At 39.7% G+C, this 16,883-nt stretch overlaps 1 protein-coding gene across 1 annotated transcript in view; it reads left to right on the top strand.

The window, feature by feature from the left end:
- TBC1D19 (TBC1 domain family member 19) overlaps positions 1–16,883 on the top strand; it is an 885,000-nt gene that overhangs the window by 801,913 nt on the left and 66,204 nt on the right. The window contains exon 18 of the mRNA XM_053704075.1: positions 13,848–13,939. Coding sequence (XP_053560050.1) covers positions 13,848–13,939 — 92 coding nt within the window. The remainder of the gene's footprint in view (positions 1–13,847; positions 13,940–16,883) is intronic.

Raw genomic sequence — 16,883 nt, 5'->3', positions numbered from 1 at the left:
TCAGGGACGCCCATAGCGATTACTTTGCAGGACATGGCTGCAGTCATGAATAATACCCTGTCAGAGGTATTAGCCAGATTGCCTGAATTGAAAGGCAAGCGCGATAGCTCTGGGGTTAGACGAGATACAGAGCGCGTAGATGCTGTAAGAGCCATGTCTGATACTGGGTCACAATATGCAGAACCTGAGGACGGAGAGCTTCAGTCTGTGGGTGACGTCTCTGAATCGGGGAGACCTGATTCAGAGATTTCTAATTTTAAATTTAAGCTTGAGAACCTCCGTGTATTGCTTGGGGAGGTATTAGCTGCTCTGAATGACTGTGACACAATTGAAGTGCCAGAGAAATTGTGTAGGCTGGATAAATACTATGAAGTGCCGGTGAGTACTGATGTTTTTCCAATACCTAAAAGGCTTACAGAAATTATTAGTAAGGAGTGGGAGACCCGGTGTGCCCTTTTCCCCACCTCCTATATTTAGAAAAATGTTTCCAATAGATGCCACTACACAGGACTTATGGCAGACAGTCCCTAAGGTGGAGGGAGCAGTTTCTATTTTAGCAAAGCGTACCACTATCCCGGTTGAGGACAGTTGTGCTTTTTCAGATCCAATGGATAAAAAATTAGAGGGTTACCTTAAGAAAATGTTAATTCAACAAGGTTTTATTTTACAGCCCCTTGCATGCATTGCGCCTGTCACTGCTGCGGCGGCGTTTTGGTTTGAGGCCCTGGAAGAGGCCATCCATACAGCTCCATTGACTGAAATTATTGACAAGCTTAGAACACTTAAGCTAGCTAACTCATTTGTTTCTGATGCGATTGTTCATTTGACTAAACTAACGGCTAAGTATTCCGGATTCGCCATCCAGGCGCGTAGGGCGCTATGGCTCAAATCCTGGTCAGCTGATGTGACTTCAAAGTCTAAATTACTCAGCATTCCTTTCAAGGGGCAGACCTTATTCGGGTCTGGTTTGAAAGAAATTATTGCTGACATTACTGGAGGTAAGGGTCATACCCTTCCTCAGGACAGGGCCAAATCAAAGGCCAAACAGTCTAATTTTCGTGCCTTTCGAAATTTCAAGGCAGGTGCAGCATCAACTTCCTCCACTTCAAAACAAGAGGGAACTTTAGCTCAATCCAAGCAGGCCTGGAAACCTAACCAGTCCTGGAACAAGGGCAAGCAGGCCAGAAAGCCTGCTGCTGCCTCTAAGACAGCATGAAGGAGCGGCCCCCTATCCGACAACGGATCTAGTAGGGGGCAGACTCTCTCTCTTCGCCCAGGCGTGGGCAAGAGATGTTCAGGATCCCTGGGCGTTGGAGATCATATCTCAGGGATATCTTCTGGACTTCAAAGCTTCTCCTCCACAAGGGAGATTTCACCTTTCAAGATTATCTGCAAACCAGATAAAGAAAGAGGCATTCCTAAGCTGCATACAAGATCTCCTTGTAATGGGAGTGATCCATCCAGTTCCGCAGACGGAACAAGGACAGGGGTTTTATTCAAATCTGTTTGTGGTTCCCAAAAAAGAGGGAACCTTCAGACCAATTTTGGATCTAAAGATCCTAAACAAATTCCTCAGAGTTCCGTCATTCAAGATGGAAACTATTCGAACCATTTTACCCATGATCCAAGAGGGTCAGTACATGACCACAGTGGACTTAAAGGATGCCTACCTTTACATTCCGATTCACAAGAATCATCATCAGTTCCTGAGGTTTGCCTTTCTAGACAGGCATTACCAATTTGTAGCTCTTCCATTCGGGTTGGCTACATCCCCAAGAATTTTTACAAAGGTTCTGGGCTCACTTCTGGCGGTCCTAAGACCGCGAGGCATAGCGGTGGCTCCTTACCTGGACGACATCCTGATACAGGCGTCAAGCTTTCAAATTGCCAAATCTCATACAGAGATAGTTCTGGCATTCCTGAGGTTGCATGGGTGGAAAGTGAACGAAGAAAAGAGTTCTCTATCTCCTCTCACAAGGGTTTCCTTCCTAGGGACTCTAATAGATTCTGTAGAAATGAAAATTTACCTGACGGAGTCCAGGTTATCAAAACTTCTAAATGCTTGCCGTGTTCTTCATTCCATTCCGCTCCCCACGGTGGCTCAGTGCATGGAAGTAATCGGCTTAATGGTAACGGCGATGGACATAGTGCCATTTGCGCGCCTGCATCTCAGACCGCTGCAATTATGCATGCTCAGTCAGTGGAATGGGGATTACACAGATTTGTCCCCTCTACTAAATCTGGATCAGGAAACCAGAGATTCTCTTCTCTGGTGGTTATCTCGGGTCAATCTGTCCAAGGGTATGACCTTCCGCAGACCAGATTGGACAATTGTAACAACAGATGCCAGCCTTCTAGGTTGGGGAGCAGTCTGGAACTCCCTGAAGGCTCAGGGTTCATGGACTCAGGAGGAGAAACTCCTCCCAATAAATATTCTGGAGTTAAGAGCAATATTCAATGCTCTTCTATCTTAGCCTCAGTTAGCAACACTGAGGTTCATCAGATTTCAGTCGGACAACATCACGACTGTGGCTTACATCAACCATCAAGGGGGAACCAGGAGTTCCCTAGCGATGTCAGAAGTCTCCAAGATAATTCGCTAGGCAGAGACTCACTCTTGCCACCTGTCAGCGATCCATATCCCAGGGGTAGAGAACTGGGAGGCGGATTTTCTAAGTCGTCAGACTTTTCATCCGGGGGAGTGGGAACTCCATCCGGAGGTGTTTGCTCAATTGGTTCTCCGTTGGGGCAAACCAGAATTGGATCTCATGGCGTCTCGCCAGAACGCCAAGCTTCCTTGTTACGGATCCAGGTCCAGGGACCCAGAAGCGGCACTGATAGATGCCCTAGCAGCGCCTTGGTTCTTCAACCTGGCTTATGTGTTTCCACCGTTTCCTCTGCTCCCTCGTCTGATTGCCAAAATCAAACAGGAGAGAGCATCAGTGATATTGATAGCGCCTGCATGGCCACGCAGGACCTGGTATGCAGACCTAGTGGACATGTCATCCTTTCCACCATGCCTCTGAGACAAGACCTTCTAATACAAGGTCCTTTCAATCATCCGAATCTACTTTCTCTGAGACTGACTGCATGGAGATTAAACGCTTGATCCTATCAAAGCGTGGCTTCTCCGAGTCAGTAATTGATACCTTAATACAGGCACGAAAGCCTGTCACCAGGAAAATTTACCACAAGATATGGCGTAAATATCTTCATTGGTGTGAATCCAAGAATTACTCATGGAGTAGGGTTAGTATTCCTAGGATATTGTCCTTCCTCCAAGAGGGTTTGGACAAAGGATTATCAGCTAGTTCTTTAAAGGGACAGATTTCTGCTCTGTCTATTCTTTTACACAAGCGTCTGGCAGAAGTTCCAGATGTTCATGAATTTTGTCAGGCTTTAGTTAGAATTAAGCCTGTGTTTAAACCTGTTGCTCCTCCATGGAGCTTAAACTTGGTTCTTAAAGTTCTTCAAGGGGTTCCGTTTGAACCCCTTCATTCTATTGATATTAAACTTCTATCATGGAAGGTTCTTTTTCTGATGGCTATTTCCTCGGCTCGAAGAGTCTCGGAGTTATCTGCCCTACATTGTGATTCTCCTTATCTGATCTTTCATTCAGATAAAGTAGTTCTGCGTACAAAACCTGGGTTTTTACCTAAGGTGGTTTCTAACAAGAATATCAATCAAGAGATTGTTGTTCCATCATTATGTCCTAATCCTTCTTCAAAGAAGGAACGTCTTTTGCATAATCTAGACGTAGTCCGTGCCTTGAAGTTTTACTTACAGGCTACTAAAGATTTTCGTCAAACATTTAACCTGTTTGTTGTTTACTCTGGACAGAGGAGAGGTCAAAAGGCCTCGGCAACCTCTCTTTCTTTTTGGCTTCGGAGTATAATCCGTTTAGCCTATGAGACTGCTGGACAGCAGCCTCCTGAAAGGATTACAGCTCACTCTTCTAGAGCTGTGGCTTCCATCTGGGCCTTTAAAAATGAGGCCTCTGTTGAACAGATTTGCAAGGCTGCGACTTGGTCTTCGCTTCATACCTTTTCCAAATTTTACAAATTTGATACTTTTGCTTCTTCGGAGGCTGTTTTTGGGAGAAAGGTTCTACAGGCAGTGGTTCCTTCCGTTTAAGTTCCTGCCTTGTCCCTCCCATCATCCGTGTACTTTAGCTTTGGTATTGGTATCCCATAAGTAATGGATGATCCGTGGACTGGATACACTTAGCAAAAGAAAACATAATTTATGCTTACCCGATAAATGTATTTCTCTTGTAGTGTATCCAGTCCACGGCCCGCCCTGTCCTTTTCAGGCAGGTCTAAATTTTAATTAAACTACAGTCACCACTGCACCCTATGGTTTTTCCTTTCTCGGCTTGTTTCGGTCGAATGACTGGATATGGCAGTGAGGGGAGGAGCTATATAGCAGCTCTGCTGTGGGTGATCCTCTTGCAACTTCCTGTTGGGAAGGAGAATATCCCATAAGTAATGGATGATCCGTGGACTGGATACACTACAAGAGAAATAAATTTATCAGGTAAGCATAAATTATGTTTTCCTAAGGTTTTCCACATAGTGTCTTAACAAGTGTGCAAATATAAGAACCTCTGTTAGAATTTAGACTAACCACATTTTGCCATCTGTCACCAGTTTCTTTTAAGTCTTGGAATTTAACGATACAGATACTATAATATTGCTCATTGTAATCCGAGTCTATAAATAATCATTTTCTAATGTGGGCTATCTGTAACAATTTCCATTCAAATCAAACAAAAGATCACATTAATCACACTCTTTTCTCTCCCATTCGTTACTTAGTTTTTATCGGCACATACAGCCGATGATAAATTTATATTGTTTTCAATTGTACACTCCGTCACTAATTCAAAGCCGACCTGGCTGAAAACTGGTATAGAAAAAATGGCTCGAAAGGGAACTACAACAGTTCAATGTTAAGGATTTGCTAAGCACGATATATATAAATATGTAATCATTGTGAATACAATATTTTGTATTCTTAACAAATAGTGACATTTTATGTATGTATTTACTAATGTGAAATAAATTGATGTTAATTATTTTATATAAATGTTTTACAAAGAAAAGGGGGCCCAATGGCACTACTTTAGAATAAAAGGTACCTAATGTACGAATAAATTAGGTAAGAAGAGGTATTAATACTGCCCTTCCAACAACATGAGGTATAATACACAATAGGTGCTTTGTACTAGCTTGTAGTTTCACAGAAAGGTGGTACAAGACCACCAAAAAATGTACACTGCGAAGCACTCAAGGTCCCTTATTGTGAGCTGGAATTAATGATCAGCAAGTAGCAGATATTAAAGGGAAACAAAATTTAAAATATAACTTTTATTAGAGCATTTAAAATAATGGAAAAACCATCCCATTAAAACCACAGGAAATAATTATAACCTAAATTAGGGATAAATGAAGGGGATAACTGTAGTGCAATATATGAATAGCACATCACAATGCTAGGACTCCACTTGTAAAATTGAAGATTAAGTAGTAACTCTATATTAAAAGACCTATGATGTGGTTGTTAATCCATAGTCTTCAGATAAGTAATTAATTCAATAATCTCAATATTCTTTTATATCTGAGGGAATCCTAGTGGTAGGATTAGATCAAGTTAGGTCTGGATGTATTGTCATTGAAGATGTGGATTAGTGATTATGGCACATTGTGATGTCCCATGTACATGGAAAATAACAAATGTATCCTTCCGACAGGATTAAGATAATTTTAAGTAATCTTATAATATTCTGACTGGTCAAATATTACAATAATAATTTAATGCAATTGCATATAGGTTGGTCCCCAATTTATATAAGTACCATTGGCCCAAATGGGATCAAAAATCTTATTTTTATAGTTCATACTAATGAATATTTAATACCAGAGGATGATATGTCTGTTTCGAAATTTTCCCCTTTCTGCAAAAAGTATAGATTCACACTATTGATGGTTGAATATAATGTAGCTAAAAGAATAGGCTGTTCAATGCTCTGCCTACGTTAGAATATATTAATATTCAATTCAATACTAGTTACTATTAAATAGTATATGTGGGTGAAAACAGAGTTGCTGGTATCTAATCTGCTATAGGTTCAAATACAAAATTATACTGGTTTATATATTTTGATTAATATTATTAGCAGATAATATCCATTCATAAATGATAAATGTTATTGTGCTTATTAAAATCAGGCACATTTTCTAGTACGATATTTATGGTTAATCTCATCTAGGCAGTACTGTGGGTTCAATTACACTGTTTCTAGTGGGCTAGATTGCGGTTCTATTTTACAAAGGATAACAACTGAAAATATTCCTATTACGAATCAAGCACAGTTATCGGTATCTTAGTCACTGTTTTATCTTGTGCAAATTACTATTTAAGTATGTAAGATAACGTGCTATTTTGCATGTACATATCTGTTACCCGTATCTGATATGCTGTTGTCTATAGTTTGCAATATTTTCAGTTTGAATATTTGTACCAGTGTTGTCAAATCATGAATACGCATATATCTAATATATATACATATAAAAGTAAAACAAGATTACTTGTATCAATTTTGCCACAATCACTTGTAATAAATACTATCCATTTTAGACAATGCTATCTGGAGATGCTACGCAAAGCGATTCTATGAACACCCCGCCATTGCCTGTATTTAAGATCTAGTTTTCTAAATCGGCTGCTGTAGGCTAAATCAAAATAGTTTTTGTGCAATACTTTAAGACTAAAGGCGACCGACAGATTGAGCTAGTATTTTAAGTTAAATTCCTGCTAAATTTAAAAAGAAGAGTGAGAGCCCATTCTACTCCCAACCTCCCCTGACATGTTTCGAAGAGTGAATTGGCTTTCTCAAAGGGTTTTATATAAATGTTTTATCTTATTTTAAGTTAGATTTTATTTATTTATTTTAATTTTTTTAACAAATGTAAACCCGGCCTCCACCAATGAGGTAATGGGTAGCATCTCTGATTTTGTATTTAAAAACAGCCTGTGTTGCGTAAAGGTATGCTTGGTTTGTAAAGCACTTTTTTTTTATCTGTGAATGCTCTTGAAAAAGACGACTTGGACCATTGAAATGCATTGGGGCAAAATAAAACTGCTTTTATATGTAAAAGCTGGTGATGTTTTCTTTGAACATGCAAGGAGCTGTTTGTTCTAAATATATGCTGAGCTCAAATCCCCAGATGAATGTCTGAAAGGGTTTTGGACCATATCTCAGTGAACAGTCGGGAATCCATGGTGAACCAGTGCCTCCTTCTGTAAAGGATAGGGTTTGAGTCTTGTCCCCTCAGGGGCAGATTTATCCTATCAAGGTCGTTTGCAGTCTACGTGTAGGCCTTCTCAATTGCGTAAAGGTCCTATTCTTCTGGGAATGTTTTTCCCATTTTTAGTGGCGGAACAAAGTCCAGGATTATATCAATCCTTTTTTGTGGTTTCCAAGTAGGAGAAAACTTTCTGTCCCTTATTGGACATCAAGTGTAAGCAAAATCCTCAAGGTTCTGTCCTTCATATTAGTGATTTTTGTTACATTCTCCCTTGGTTCGGGGGGAATGTTCATATCTATCATAGTCCTGAAGGATGAGTATATTATGTTCCCTCTAAGGGAACATCTCCAATTCGCAATTTGCTTTTCTGGTTTCTTACTCTTATAGTTACTTGACCTTGCTATGGCGGTGGCCGGATCTCTGGGAGTAGTGGTGACTCCATGCCTGGACGAATTCTTAGTTCAGGTACCATCTCTTCAGTTAGATAGATTCCATACAGAGATGTTGTTGCCTATCCTCTTTTCTCACAGATGGATAGTGGAGTTGTAGATGAGTTCCCTAGTATTTCACACCAGGATGTGTTTCTTGGGAAAGATTTTAGATTCTCTTTCCATGCAGAGTTTTCTGGTGGATGTCAGAAAATCCTATCTTATCGATTTTTGCTTTTCTGTTCAGTTATAACAGTAGCAATATTAGGACCTGCAGTTTGACTTCCCTATCTTGCTCAGCTATGGAACGGAGAATTTGCGGATCTCTCTGAGGAGGTGTCCCACGATTGCTTAGTGGTAAACTTTGCTGCTTTCAAAGATGGAAGGTTGAGAGTTCAACTAGTTGTTCCTCTCAGCGAGTGCCCTTTCACTGATGGGTTATAAATAGACTCATCTAAATTATGATTTGCAGGCTACCGAATTTGCATTAAATCTCTAGACCCCCTACATGAGTCTCTCTATCTTGGTGTTTTCACAGGACTTCTATCTCAGGATATTTGCTCCCTGAGACCTTCCTGGATGATTGGGTTCTCTCATGCCAGCCTGCCAGGCTGGGAAGAGTTTGGGATCTTTACTGGCTCTGGTTCTCTGGGCTCGAGAGGATTCTTCCTTTTCCATGATCATCCTAGAGCTGAGAGCTATCTTCAATGCTTACTCTAAATACAAATGAGGAAGCAGCACCACCAAATCTCTCTTCTAATTTTCATACAACGTTTCGGACACAGTCCTTAGTCATGTATAAGGACTGTGTCCGAAATGTTGTATGAAAATTATTGGTCTGACTACTTCACAAGCTGAATAAACCTGCTTGAAGAGAGATTTGGTGGTGCTGCTTCCTCATTTGTATTTCTAGTTATTTGGGTTTTGGCAGGACCCTGGTTGTGAGCACACCTTTTAATACTCTGCTTACTCTGCTTGGCTTCAACTAGGTTTGGTCCAGGTAATCAGTTTCCATTCAGACTTCTTCACCTCGGTAGCAGACATCATTCACCAGGGAGGTTCCTGGTGTTCATTAGCTATATAGGAGGTACCTTGTATTCTACAGTGGATGGAGTCTCATGTGTTTCTCCTTTTTTTCACCTCCTTATCCCAGGGGTGGACACCTGGGATGCGGTTTTCCTGAATCAAGCAGGTCTTTTTTCAATAATAACCTTCAGGTGGGGGATTCAGGAGTTGGACCTGATGACTTCTCGACTTTCCGTCAAGCTTCCAGGGTAAGGTTCAAGATCTAGAGATCCTCAATCTGCGCTAGTGGTGCCTTGGAACTTCAATCTCACATACATATTTCCTTGTTTTCTCTCATTCCTTGAATTATTGTTTGTTTCAATCTGGAGAGGGTGTCTGTGATTCTAATAGCTCTTGCCTGATTGCAGGATCTGGTGAAGATGTCACCTATTCCCCCTTGGAGGTTACCTCTGAGGAAGGACCTTCTAATTCAGGGTCCCTTCCTCCATCCAAATCTAGATTCTCTGAAGCTGACTGCTTGGAGATTGATTGCCTAGTTTTGACTAGACGGGGATTTTCTGAGGCAGTCATTGATACCATGCTTCAGGCTCGTAATCCTGTTACTCGCAAGATTTATCTTAAGGTATGGTGTAAATATCTTTTATTGGTGAAAATCTATCGGTTTCTCCTGGAGTCGGGTGAGGATTCCCCGCATTTTATATTTTCTTCAGGATGGCCTGGAGAAAGGTTTGTCAGTCAGTACTCTGAAGGAACAGTTTTCTGCACTGTCTATTCTTTTGCTTGAATGTCTGACAGATTTGCCAGATGTTCAACTTTTTGTTCAGGCCCTGGTCAAAATCAGACCTGTGTTTAACCCTGTTGCTCCTCCTTGGAGCCTTAACCTAATTCTTAAAGTTTTGCAGCAGGCTCCGTTTGAGCCAATGCATTCTGTTGATATTAAACTGTTATCTTAGAAGGTTTTGTTTCCTTCTTGTTATTCTTCCGCTGGCAGTTTCCTAAGCTTTCGACTCTGCAGTGTGATTCCCCTTTCCTTATTTTTCATGCGGATAAGGTGGTCCTTTGTACTAAGCTGAGTTTTTCTCCCTAAGGTAGTATCGGATCGACATATTTATCAGGAAATTGTTCTTTCTTTTTGTCCCAATCCTTCTTCGATAAGGAACATCTCTTGCATAACCTGGATGTGGTGCATGCTCTAAAATTTTTCCTTCAAGCATCTGAAGATTTTCAGCAATCTTCTGCCCTGTTTGTTGTTTTCTCTGGAAAGCGTAAGGGTCAGAAGGCCACTTATACTTCCCTTTGCCTCTGGTTAAAAAGTATGATTCGTTTTGCTTATAAAAAAATGCTGGACAGCAGCTTCCAGAGAGAATTATGGCTTATTCCACTAGGGCTGTCTCCTCTTTTTGGGCTTTCAAAAAGGAAGCTTCTGTGGAACAGATTTGCAAGGCGGCAACATGGTCCTCTTTGCATACTTATTCCAAATTCTACAAATTTGATACTTTTGCCTCGGCTGAGGCCTCTTTTGGGAGAAAGGTTCTTCAAGCGGTGGTGTCTTTTGTTTAGGTCCTCCTGCCTTGTTCTCCCTCCCTGTTCATTCTGTGTCCTCTAGCTTGGTTATTGGTTCCCACTAGTAATTGGAATTATGTTGTGGACTCTCCATGCCATAGGAAAGAAAACAAAATATATGCTTACCTGATAAATGTATTTCTTTCCGGCATGGAGAGTCCACGACCCCGCCCTCTCTTTTAATATAATTCAGCAATTTTTTGAGTAAACCTCAGGCACCTTTTCACCCTTGTGTTTCTTCTTTTTCCATTTTCCTTCGGCTTAATGACTGGGGATTATGGTTAAGGGAAGTGACACTTAACAGTTCTGCTGGGGTGCTCTTTGCCTTCTCCTGCTGGCCAGGAGTTAATTATCCCACTAGTTATTGGAATGACGTCGTGGACTCTCCATGCCCGGAAAGAAAGAAATTTATCAGGTAAGCATAAATTTTGTTTTTTGAAAACAAGACATTTGTGAAAACAAGAGTTCAAATCAGCATGGTTTTATGAGGAATACATTGTCAGTCTAGTTTATTTAGATTCTGTGAGGAAGTAAGCAAGGATATAAATAAAGGAGAATTAGTTAATGTGATATACTTGGATTTTGCAAGGCTATTAATAAAGTGCCACATGAGGGAATAGTGTACAATATTAAGGGACTGGGAATAACTGAAAATGTGAGCTCATGGATGTGACAACTATCTTAAGCCATGGGCATTATTATAGTAATACTTTGTGGAATGCTCTGTATCCTGTGTGTGTGTGTGTGTGGGGGGGGGGGGTTGATGTTACAGGATGGGAGATTCAGAGGTCTTTACTGCCAATGTTTATGGTCGGATTTATGACCCTACTAACAGACTTTCTGGCACCTGACAGTGTAAATTCCTATAGTATGAGAATAATACTAGAGAGCGCAGGAAGATACACCAAACTCCTAAAAATACCTATGGGTCCCCAACTAGGTAGCCGAAATGAACATAAGAGTGAAAAATAGATAGGAGCGCTAAAAGCTAAAGGTGATAGGTGTATTAATGTGAGACTTATTAGAGGGAGAGAAAATAAACAAAGTAGATGAATGTCTAAAGAGACAAAGATTTATTCACATTAGGTGATATATAAAATGTAAAAACGGACGTCTCCGTAAATAAAAACAATTTATACAATTAAGTTGCCATCACTTGATATCTGACTAGACTTGCAATGTAAAGTTCATAATACAGCAAAGATAGTCCAAATCCACACTGAACTTTCAATCGGGAGTTAGTTTGCTAGCAAAACAAGGGCTTACCCAGACGAGTGCACATTCAGTCTTCTCCGTGACTAGTTGTACGGCCGTAATGACGTCACTATTGGGGGCGCTGTCCTGAATACACTTTCTGATTGGTGTAAATGCGAAGTCAGTAATTTGCACTGTTTCTTGGCTTTCTTTGCTACAATGCAGCGATCATCGAAGAAAATATTCCTGCACTTAGTGCCAGATAGCACGCAGGATACCAAATCCAAGAATGTAGTATAAAGTAATGTCCAGAGATGACCCGTTACAGGTCTAGTGGCAAAATTGGAAATGGCTAACAGTGTTAGCAGTCTTGCACACAAATAGTAGCTTAGGTTTAGTTGCAGTACATCCCAAATCCAAGAATGTAGTATAGAGTAATGTCCAGAAATGACCCGTTACAGGTCTAGTGGCAAAATTGGAAATGGCTAACAGTGTTAGCAGTATTGCACACTTTTAAATGACAACTAGTAGCTTAGGTTTAGTTGCAGTACATCAACGCGTTTCTCCCTCTGCAGGGCTTTCTCAAGATAAGAAAGCCCTGCAGAGGGAGAAACGCGTTGATGTACTGCAACTAAACCTAAGCTACTAGTTGTCATTTAAAAGTGTGCAATACTGCTAACACTGTTAGCCATTTCCAATTTTGCCACTAGACCTGTAACGGGTCATTTCTGGACATTACTCTATACTACATTCTTGGATTTGGGATGTACTGCAACTAAACCTAAGCTACTATTTGTGTGCAAGACTGCTAACACTGTTAGCCATTTCCAATTTTGCCACTAGACCTGTAACGGGTCATCTCTGGACATTACTTTATACTACATTCTTGGATTTGGTATCCTGCGTGCTATCTGGCACTAAGTGCAGGAATATTTTCTTCGATGATCGCTGCATTGTAGCAAAGAAAGCCAAGAAACAGTGCAAATTACTGACTTCGCATTTACACCAATCAGAAAGTGTATTCAGGACAGCGCCCCCAATAGTGACGTCATTACGGCCGTACAACTAGTCACGGAGAAGACTGAATGTGCACTCGTCTGGGTAAGCCCTTGTTTTGCTAGCAAACTAACTCCCGATTGAAAGTTCAGTGTGGATTTGGACTATCTTTGCTGTATTATGAACTTTACATTGCAAGTCTAGTCAGATATCAAGTGATGGCAACTTAATTGTATAAATTGTTTTTATTTACGGAGACGTCCGTTTTTACATTTTATATATCACCTAATGTGAATAAATCTTTGTCTCTTTAGACATTCATCTACTTTGTTTATTTTCTCTCCCTCTAATAAGTGTAAATTCCTTCCTGACAGAAAGATCTTCATTGGTAGTTGTATTTGTTAGCGTGTTATTGGTTCTTTTCCAAGTCTTTGGCATGCCTATGAACTGGTATAATAAGATAGGTTTTGTATAAATATGTGTGTGGTGTTCATTAAAATATAGACTGATTTCACAACTTAGACTCACCTTTTGTTTGTGGAATCTTGGATAGCGTGTCCTAGGATTTCTTTTGATTTCAGCTATATCACTTGAGTCTCTAGTGAGTACATTCTTTGTAAAGACTGTCCTAGTTGTACTCTCACAGACTGCTGCTGCACCCCTCAGGTCACTACTATTACTGCTGTCTTGGCTGAGAATAGAGCATTCAGATACTCTAAAGATTAGTCAGTCAGACAGGTGAGCAGAGGAGGACACGGTGGGCACACTATTTGGAGCGTCCACAGGTTGTGTCTAGTCTACAGTGGCATGGGACCAAAGTTGTCTATCACAATGGATAAATAACTAGATAAAAGACAGGGAGCAACGAGTTGTAGTAAATTAATCATAGTCAGATTCGACAAAAGTAATTATTGGGGTGCCCCAAGGATCAGTACTTGGTACTGCCATTGGAGGAAGGGTTAAATAGCAACATATCAACATCAGCTAGGGGATTTTCAAAAAATGGGCTGGTAAAGGGAAAATAAGATTTAATACTGAAAAATGTACGGTTGTGCATTTTGGAAATAAAAATATACAGACTACCTATGGGACTAGACAGAGAAGGAAAGGATTTATGTGTTATACTTAACAAGCTAGGAGTACACAATGAAAAGCAACGGCTTCTAAAGCTATTAAGATGCTAATATTTATTTTTTCTTTATTTTAAATTATCCAGTTTCAGATTGCCAAAAAAAATTATTATGCCAAGTCTTTACAGCCATTTTGTTTTAAGCAACACGTTATATATTTCATTTTTTGTACAGTGAGATAATGGGTATCTATTTTGTAGGGGATAATGTCTCTATGTCTGCTGTTTGAAACACTTCTTCAAACTCACCTCCCACAGCTCTTCTATCATCTCAGAGAAATTGGTGCACAACCGTAAGTATTCTTTAATAATAAGCTATATTTTTAAGAGTTTTGTAGTACTAAGATTTGCTTTCACCAATTTATATTGAGTACAGTGCACTATGTTTAGTCTCGGACCAGGTATACTCTTACTTTAGCCTGGTAAATGTGATTTCCCTATGTGACAGAAGTGATGCATAGAACCCTGTTCTATGGTGTGTTATCCACTTAGTGTGTAGATTTAATTTGCTCACTTATATGCAATCGACTTTTTTATTATTCTTCACAACATTAATTATACAAACTTGTGTTCATTTGAAAACTAAAAAACAAAATGTTGCATTATTGAAAAAGATTCCATTATGATTTTCCAAGCTCTATGCAAGATCTTTTATATATTTATATATATATATATATATATATATATATATATATATATATATATATATATATATATATATATATATATATATATATATATATATATATATACATACAGGGAGTGCAGAATTATTAGGCAAGTTGTATTTTTGAGGATTAATTTTATTATTGAACAACAACCATGTTCTCAATGAACCCAAAAAACTCATTAATATCAAAGCTGAATAGTTTTGGAAGTAGTTTTTAGTTTGTTTTTAGTTATAGCTATTTTAGGGGGATATCTGTGTGTGCAGGTGACTATTACTGTGCATAATTATTAGGCAACTTAACAAAAAACAAATATATACCCATTTCAATTATTTATTTTTACCAGTGAAACCAATATAACATCTCAACATTCACAAATATACATTTCTGACATTCAAAAACAAAACAAAAACAAATCAGTGACCAATATAGCCACCTTTCTTTGCAAGGACACTCAAAAGCCTGCCATCCATGGATTCTGTCAGTGTTTTGATCTGTTCACCATCAACATTGCGTGCAGCAGCAACCACAGCCTCCCAGACACTGTTCAGAGAGGTGTACTGTTTTCCCTCCTTGTAAATCTCACATTTGATGATGGACCACAGGTTCTCAATGGGGTTCAGATCAGGTGAACAAGGAGGCCATGTCATTAGATTTTCTTCTTTTATACCCTTTCTTGCCAGCCACGCTGTGGAGTACTTGGACGCGTGTGATGGAGCATTGTCCTGCATGAAAATCATGTTTTTCTTGAAGGATGCAGACTTCTTCCTGTACCACTGCTTGAAGAAGGTGTCTTCCAGAAACTGGCAGTAGGACTGGGAGTTGAGCTTGACTCCATCCTCAACCCGAAAAGGCCCCACAAGCTCATCTTTGATGATACCAGCCCAAACCAGTACTGCACCTCCACCTTGCTGGCGTCTGAGTCAGACTGGAGCTCTCTGCCCTTTACCAATCCACCCACGGGCCCATCCATCTGGCCCATCAAGACTCCCTCTCATTTCATCAGTCCATAAAACCTTCGAAAAATCAGTCTTGAGATATTTCTTGGCCCAGTCTTGACGTTTCAGCTTGTGTGTCTTGTTCAGTGGTGGTCGTCTTTCAGCCTTTCTTACCTTGGCCATGTCTCTGAGTATTGCACACCTTGTGCTTTTGGGCACTCCAGTGATGTTGCAGCTCTGAAATATGGCCAAACTGGTGGCAAGTGGCATCTTGGCAGCTGCACGCTTGACTTTTCTCAGTTCATGGGCAGTTATTTTGCGCCTTGGTTTTTCCACACGCTTCTTGCGACCCTGTTGACTATTTTGAATGAAAGGCTTGATTGTTCGATGATCACGCTTCAGAAGCTTTGCACTTTTAAGAGTGCTGCATCCCTCTGCAAGATATCTCACTATTTTTGACTTCTCTGAGCCTGTCAAGTCCTTCTTTTGACCCATTTTGCCAAAGGAAAGGAAGTTGCCTAATAATTATGCACACCTGATATAGGGTGTTGATGTCATTAGACCACACCCCTTCTCATTACAGAGATGCACATCACCTAATATGCTTAATTGGTAGTAGGCTTTCGAGCCTATACAGCTTGGAGTAAGACAACATGCATAAAGAGGATGATGTGGTCAAAATACTCATTTGCCTAATAATTCTGCACTCCCTGTATATATATATATATATATATATATATATATATATATATATATATATATATATATATATGTGTGTGTGTGTGTGTGTATATATATATATATATATATATATGTGTGTGTATGTATATATATATATATATATATATATATGCAGCAAGGATGGCTTGCACTCACTGGATTTTTGGATTTTCAAAAGTGTTTATTCACAAGCGTGATGTTTCAGGGCTTCACCCTTTCTTTAGACAGAATCTATATATAAATAAATACATTTTGTCTTTTTTTTTTTATTTTAAAGGTTTTTATTGATAATCGTTTAAATACAAAAACAAAGAAGGAGGACATGCAAGACTACTTACATACAGTTAAAGAAATCAACTATGCATTACATGTTGAACATTGACTAGCACCCTGTAGTTTATATAATGATTAATTCCATTTTCTGAACATAACATTCATCATGTGAGGTTTTATCTCCTGCTGAAAAATCTAAATATTTACAGGAATATATAGAAACCTTATCAGTTTACAGAGCGCTTTTGCTAAATATAATCCGACTAAGTCCTCCTCCCGCAAGTTATAGAATAAGGGGAAAGGGTAAGAAGAGTTAAAGTAGAGGGGGTGGGTATATCTGAGGTGTTGTCTAACGGGGATTAATAGGGGAGGGGGAGGAAGAAGAGTGCCACGTGTATTCCCAAGAATTTTATTAGTATCATCTCATCTACGCCAAATACTACAAGGCATGCCCTGTTTAAAATTTGAGGCTGCCCCACAGGTCCAGCATCTCCTGGTGATAAGTCAGCTTGTCAGTTTTTAAGTAATGGAAACGTTGTAGACTCAACAACTCTGATGTTTGGGTGTACCATTCCTGTAGTGAGAGTGGAGTGCTAGATTTCCAATGTTTGGGGATTCATTTTTTGGCGCTGTTAATC

Source organism: Bombina bombina, chromosome 2, assembly GCF_027579735.1.
Source record: "Bombina bombina isolate aBomBom1 chromosome 2, aBomBom1.pri, whole genome shotgun sequence".
Lineage (NCBI taxonomy): Eukaryota > Metazoa > Chordata > Amphibia > Anura > Bombinatoridae > Bombina > Bombina bombina.
Note: the sequence above shows the minus strand (reverse complement) of the source record. Positions and strands in the feature narration are given on the sequence as shown.